This window comes from Planococcus citri, chromosome 2 (genome assembly GCF_950023065.1).
Source record: "Planococcus citri chromosome 2, ihPlaCitr1.1, whole genome shotgun sequence".
NCBI lineage: Eukaryota > Metazoa > Arthropoda > Insecta > Hemiptera > Pseudococcidae > Planococcus > Planococcus citri.
Window position 1 is genome coordinate 73,657,577 of NC_088678.1, and position 7,398 is coordinate 73,664,974.

The following is a 7,398-nucleotide window of genomic DNA, read 5'->3' on the forward strand; positions in this document are numbered from 1 at the left end:
TTGTTCGAGTGAGTACGCTCATATAGGTACCTTTACCAACTTGTACATTAGTTTTTCGAGAAAAGAATTCTGTTTGCGATGAATTTCGTAGAGTAAAATTTTGCTTTTTTGATTTTTTTTACAATTTTCTGAAATTTACAAATCAGTTAAAAATCAAATTTTGAGCTAGTACTTCTAGAATTTTGAGGTAACCACATGAAACGGTTGAAAGGGTGCCCTTTACGCTCCAATGAAAGTTACTGGTTTCAAAGTTCGCCTTTTGTCCTCCCAGACCAATTTGAGAAATCTCCGGACACTCCAAAAGGACCCAAAACTGGTTTGTATTGAAAGAGTTATTCACATTTGGTCCATTTTGCTCAAAAACAAAAAATATTTCACGAAGCATTATTCAAGTGAGTACCTTAGAGTCAAACCCAGAATTCTCCAAATTTTTCAAAAATGAGGTTATGATCGTTTTGGGTACAGTTAGTAGGTACGCATTGATCGCCATTCTCCGTTTTTACCTATATGACACAATGACGCAGTCAGGGGGGTCCAAAGTACCGGGTCCGAGTCAAATTCCGAAAAATGTCCAAAATTTTCAAAAATGAGATTATGGTCGTTTTAGGTACAGTTAGTAGGTACGCATCAATTGCCATTCAACATTTTACCCCATTTGATACCATGATGGTTAGGGGGTCCAAAGTACCAGGTTTGAGTCAACCTTCAAAAAAAATACTTCAAAAAAAATTTTTTTTCATTCTAGTCGACTATAAACAACCTTGAGATACTTTCAACAGACTTGAATCTAGAATTATCCCTCATTTTATCATGCATTTTCGTGTATTTTCGATATTTTTTACGGACTTGGAGTCAAAACCAGAATTCTCCAAAATGGTATTGTGAATTACTGCTATGGAAAGACTTGAAAAAATTTTTTTTTTGTCAATTCGATTGTTACCCGAAGCACTTTATATAGGCGAGATCAGAAACCTGCTACTACTGATTCCCACCTTTCATCAGTTTTTTGCGTTTTTCTCAAAATGGTGAAAAGTGGAGAATTCTGGGTTTGACTCTAAGGTACTCAAGTATCGCCCTTAAAATAGCTTTTTTGTTTTTTTTTTAATTTTCAAAAATTTACCAAAAATTTCAAAATGAACATCGTGACTTTGAATTTTGGTTACAGGGGTTTCAGGATATATGCTCTTTCGATCTAGGTTGTTCGTTGTTTTAGTTCAAATTGGAGAATGTTTGACGAAACAAAAAAACGTTGGCGGATTTTGACCAAATTCAGTGGAGACTCACTTCGAGTTTAAAGCCGCCCAGTTTAGGTGTCCCTGGAGGGCTGCTATGAGTCCTCAAAGAGGGAGAATTTCCGAAAAAATTGTGTTTTTTTCACTCTGGTTAGTACGTTCCTGCTGAAACTGCTTCAAGATACGCTTCCAAGTGTCAAGAGAACAAGCCCTTCTCGCTACTCTCAGCCAAGGCATCTCTATGATCACTAGCTAACGGGTACCTATCAGTCTCTTATTCGTGGTTTCTTATCATCAACTGATAGCATGACTTAGCAACTATTTATAGAGGTTGAACAGAGCATGACTGGATGCTAATTTGTTTACGGAGTTGGAAGATTTGTTCATTATTTTTCATGCGTTCATTTTTTCGACAATTAGTACCCAACTCTTATTCGATAAGTACCTATATTGAAAGAAGTTAAACCATTCGGAAAAAAAGTGATTTAAGTGATTAAATGTAAGTGGAGCAATTGCTATTTTAAATATTGATCTTCAAGATACTTAAGATACTACTTTTCAAAGAATATAATTCTGAATCCTCGCTCAAGCCGATCTTGCCAAAGGTTCTGGAATCCCGATTGTTACCTATTCGAACTAAATAAGTAAAAGTAAGTACCTATTAAATTGGCCAATTCATGGTCAAATCAAACAATAATTGCATGATGGGTCTTCGACTTTTTGACAACAATTTTCATGGATGCAGGTTGTGGTCATCAGATGATGACAAACCGAGTAAACTGAATGTCACCTCGATTCGTTTTGCTAGAGTGATGTAAAAACTTTACATTTCAGTTTCAATTTTTAGTTTTAGTTTTATTTTTTATTTCTTTTTTTCAGTTTCAGTTTTCATTTTCAGTTTTAGTTTTGCTCGTTTCAGTTTCGTTTTCTGTTTTAGTTCAAATTATTTTTCCATCAAATTCGTAGTATTTTGTAAAATTTGAGAAAAAATGAGCTAGGTACTTACTAGTTACTTATACTTGAATTTCAGTTTTGCTTTTTTCGGTTTCAGTTTTACTCATTTCAGTTTCAGTTTCTGTTTTGGTTTTAATTTCTCCATTTCGGTTTCAGTTTTTGAACAGCTTCAGTTTTCCATCTCTGTTGTAAGCCTACTTGATTTCGAACTTTGTCCAGGGTGTCTACCGGGTCATTTATAAGTCATACAAAAGTCGAACTTTGAGATAAGTATGCACTATGCAGTAATACATAAATCATACTTTTGGCCAAAAATCATTCGAAAAAATTTTAATTTGAAGCAAAAATTGTGTTTACAATAAATTGTAAAAAAAGAATATTTTCCTAATATTTCTAAATTCAGAAAAACTCTTCAAAGTTGAAAATCATGCTACCTACATATATTTAATTATTTTTCATCTACTATCTTTCAATTTTTTCAACTTTGTGATAGAAAATTCCGCAACAGTTGATTTAAAAACGACTTACAAAAATGCAAACTTGGTCATACAAAAGTCATACCTACTATTTGCTAAAAATGGAAAACCGAAACTGAAAAAAGCAAAATTGATTTTTGGTGGTTCATTTTTCCCCATAATAGTCCGGCATATGACAATAGGAGTAATTGCACCCCCCCGCCGATCCTCCGGGACAACTTTTTTCTTGAAGGGGACCTCCTAAGGAACATTTTAAAGCAAAGTTGCCAAAAAAAAGTTGGCCCTACTTACAAAATGGCGGCCATTTTGATGGACAGGTCAGCCGAAATCGCAGATTTTGCGTTTTAACATAGGACTTGCACGAACTTTTTCAAACTTTACAAAAGTAGATCGAAAGATCATGCAAAAATTCATCACCTGTCAAAATTTCAAGTGCTAAAGTGCTCTTTTCGATTTTTGGTGAATTTTTGAAAATCGAATTTAGGCCAAAAATGAGGGAAAAAATCAAAATCTTACCAAATTGACCAAAAAAGCTGAAATTTGGGATATACCCTATTTCGACATGCCAAATTGATTGGAAACTGTTTCAAACCGTTTTGAGCAGTTCTGGAGCCTCCAGTAGATTTTTGAAACTCGAAATTCCCACAAAATTCCATCAAATTGGAGTTGTAAAGCTAAAATTTATTCTAAAAACTAATTTCAATACGCTACGAAGTACTGCAGGTGAATTTCAAGTCGTTTTGGAGCCTCCAGCGACTTTTTGAAAATTCCTAAAACCTCCAGCAGATTTTTGAAACTTGAAATTTTCACAAAATTTCATCAAAATGGAGATGGAAAGCTGACATTTACTCTACACTCCAATTTTAACACCCTCTGAAGACGACTTCAGGTGGGTTCAAGTCATTTTAGAGCCTCCAACGACTTTTTTGAAAATTACTGGAGCCTCCAGTAGATTTTTGAAACTTGAAATTTCCCCAAAATTTTATCAAACCAAGATGGAGATACGCTACGAAGTTGACTGTTGGTGGATTTCAAGTCGTTTGGAGCCTCCAGCAACTTTTTGAAAGGTTGTATGACTTTTTTTGGAAAATTGAAATTCCCTAAAAGTAGCTGGAAGCTTCAAAACCATTTGAAACCACCATGTAGTCTGCGAAGTAAATTTCAGCTTGCCAACTCCATTTGGTAAATTAATGTTGGAAAAATTTAAAGTTTCAAAAATCTACTGGAGGCTTCAGTAATTTTCAAAAAAGTCGCTGGAGGCCCTAAAATGACTTGAACCCACTTGAAGTCGTCTTCAGAGGGTGTTAAAATTGGAGTGTAGAGTAAATTTCAGCTTTCCATCTCCATTTGATGAAATTTTGTGAAAATTTCAAGTTTCAAAAATCTGCTGGAAGTTTCAGGAATTTTCAAAAAGTCGCTGGAGGCTCCAAAACGACTTTAAATTCTCCTGCAGTACTTCGTAGCGTATTGAAATTAGTTTTTAGAATAAATTTTAGCTTTACAACTCCAATTTGATGGAATTTTGTGGGAATTTCGAGTTTCAAAAATCTACTGGAGGCTCCAGAACTGCTCAAAACGGGTTGAAACCGTTTCCAATCGATTTGGCATGTCGAAAATAGGGTATATCCCAAATTTCAGCTTTTTTGGTCAATCTGCGATTTCGGCTGACCTGTCCATCAAAATGGCCGCCATTTTGTAAGTAAGGCCAACTTTTTTTTGGCAACTTTGCTTTAAAATGTTCCTTAGGATGTCCCCTTCAAGAAAAAAGTTGTCCCGGAGGATCGGCGGGGGGGTGTGCAATTACTCCTATTGTCATATGCCGGACTATAAATTTCCAAAATATTACGAATTTGAACGGGAAAAAAGTGGAACAAAAACTGAAACTGAAATAAGCAAAACTGAAACTAAAAACTGAAAGGCAAAAGTTCTGTCATCACTGGCGAGGGCACACTACTGTCTCGAAAAAATAAATTTGATTGAAAAAAATACAAAGCCAGCGAGTTTAAATTTCAAAAAAATATTGAAAATCCTGATATTTCACGAATTTTTGCCCATCATTAAGTGAAAAATCATAAATTTGCTGTTTCTTATACTTACCTACATTTTTACTTTTTTCCATTAACGTGCCTTTAATGCAACAAAGTCCAGAGGCATACAGTCGTGTAAGTCTTTTTTTTTAACCGATGACAGCAATCTTCAACAAAATTTTTCTTTAAAAACAAAAACGAAAAAACAAAAATCGTCATCGCAATTTTTTGATATGTTATTCCATCCATCAAAATCTGTAACTGAAAATCGTTTACTTTTTTGGTTCGTTTTCTAAAACATATTTTGTAGTCCCAATTGCTCGATTAATGATATTTAATTTTTCAATCATTTTACAGGTTTTCAATCTCTGTGAAATACGCACATACAAATATGTCATACATTGATCATATAACATTATCGAACCCTGTGTCAAAAGAGTGTAGTCATTTATGGAAAATCAACAATTATTCGGCTATCGTGGGAAAACCAGGCGAGAAACTGAGATCCGAAAAATTTTCAGCTCCTGATGATAATTTCAATTGGTGTTTGGAACTCAAGGTCTGCGAGTAAGTACATCATACATTTTTCTAAATCACTATATTTACTTACCTACCTACATTGCTATTTAGGTACCTATCTATTTTTTTTATTGCGAAAATCAAGCTGTTCGTTTCAGCTAATTTTTTGGTTATTGACATGTATTCCGTTATTTATTTCAGATTTGCAATAGTTCAATTCAGACTGCGTCCTGATTGCTACGACGACCTTAGAAAGTTTGAATCGGTAACTGGACATGTGGAATTCCACGTTGAGGAACCGAACTTAGGTCTTGTTATGTCTATAGCTGAAAAAGCTTCTTTCACCTTTATGAATGACGATGATATTGATGACCAAGAACTGGACTTTGGTGGCACTATACCCGGAATAAGCATTGATCAAATCAAGCAATTTATAAGTGAAGATGAATTATTGATTCGTTGCCAGGTCAGCTATTTCAAGAAAAATGAAATTGTCGCGATTTTTTCTTTAAACAATTCGAATTCCGTTAGAATGGCGGAATGCAGTCTTTTAAGTAATGACATGGAAAAATGTTTCAACGAAGACCGTTTCAAAGATGTGAAAATTTTGGTGAAAGGTGAAGAGTTCCGAGCTCATAAAATGATTTTAGCTACTCGTAGTTCCGTGTTTGAAAAAATGCTCTGTGTAGACATGTTGGAAAGCAAGAAAAATTACATTGATATCACAGATATGGAACCAGCAACTTTCAAAGAAATGTTACGCTATATTTATACCGGGAAGGTGAAAAATTTGGACGAATTAGCCTTCGAATTGCTACCAGCAGCAGATAGATTCGATCTCGAAGAACTGAAGATCATGTGTGAAGGAGTTCTGCTCAAGAAATTATCGCCTGACAATGCAGTTTAGATTCTAATACTGGCAGATATGCATCGTTCTGAAAAATTGAAGGCGGGTTGTCTTCAATTTATTAAGACGAATTATGGGTATTGCAAGGATTATATCGATGAGGAATGGAAGAAGTTAACTTCACATCATGATAATTTATTAAAAGACATGCTGCATTTTTTTGGTAATTATGTATTTGTAAAGAATACTTTTGACATGTAATTTTTATATTTAGTTCCTACCTGTTTTTTTTTCTTATTGTTCAAGTTATTATGTATTCACTTACCTATATAATTAATATAACAAGTGTTCTAATACCTAAGTACTTAATACTGGGTATAAATAGACATGATTTTTTGGAACTTAGTTTTTTTCAAAATGTTTCCAAACATTTTGTGTTGGAAAGTTCTTGATTCTCTTGCATTGAATCAATATTTCATTTTGGTAGTTTATGACCGAACAAGCAAAACTTATTCACAATTTCAGCAAAAAAAAACCTGTAGAACTTTCTATCAATTTTTAGCGATTTGCAATATTTTTTTTTTAGAATTTCCCAAAAATAACATGGAAGTAAAACTTTTTCAAAAAATAGAAATTTTATGGCAGTTTTTGCAGGAAAAAAAAAAAGGATTTTTGGCAGTTTTGTAAAAAGAAAAATGTATTTGGTAATTCTGGAAAAAAGAAAGACTTTTTGAAAATTTCAGAAAATTTTGACCAAAAATATTTCACAATTTTCGCAATTGAAAAAAATTACAACTTTTTCATGATTTTTAGCAATTTTTGCAAGAAATCAATTTTTTTGGAAAGTAAAACTTTTTTGAATTCAACTTGAAAAAGTTTTTTCAAAAAATCAAGGTCTTCCCTTTCGTAAACTTTATTTGTTTATTTTTACAAAAAAATTTTTAATTGCAAAATGAGTTACCATTTTCTGGAGAATTTTTTTTGGCGAGGAATCATTAATTTTTCCTGGTTATAATTTTTCTGGTGGTCAAAATTTTATTTGTATGTAGGTACGTGGATTACATTTATTTCGTCGTTGAATTGTCGTTCGTATCACCTACGAGTAAATGGTTGTGCTGAACTGTCGTTGAAAATTGTCGATGTAATACCTTATTTTGTCGTTTAAATGAATTTTGTTTTTCAAAATCATGCACAATATCAAAATTGGCCTTTTTTTTAAAGAATTACCCAGGTACCTACTTTATAATAACCTTCAGTCCGCATAGAGGGTGACCAGATTTTCACAGAGATTTTTTTTTTTACTTTCATTTAATCACTAAATTCTTTTAAATTTTTTAAACGAT

The 7,398-nt window shown here is 33.3% G+C and overlaps 1 protein-coding gene across 1 annotated transcript; it reads left to right on the forward strand.

Annotated features, from left to right (window-relative positions):
- The first annotated feature begins 5,054 nt into the window (after positions 1-5,054).
- Positions 5,055-6,341, forward strand: LOC135834381 (speckle-type POZ protein-like). The gene is made up of 2 exons (XM_065348243.1): positions 5,055-5,256; positions 5,410-6,341. Exons 1-2 carry the CDS (start codon positions 5,081-5,083, stop codon positions 6,113-6,115), a joined length of 882 nt encoding a protein of 293 aa, XP_065204315.1. The 5' UTR covers positions 5,055-5,080; the 3' UTR covers positions 6,116-6,341.
- The last annotated feature ends 1,057 nt before the right edge of the window (positions 6,342-7,398 follow it).

What these genes read in the sequence shown, in the direction of transcription:
- LOC135834381 (XM_065348243.1), top strand. Translation starts at nt 5,081, where the DNA reads ATGTCATACATTGATCATATAACATTATCGAACCCTGTGTCAAAAGAG. An exon ending in TTGGAACTCAAGGTCTGCGA is followed by an intron (nt 5,257 to 5,409) that starts GTAAGTACATCA and finishes TATTTATTTCAG; the next exon opens with ATTTGCAATAGTTCAATTCA.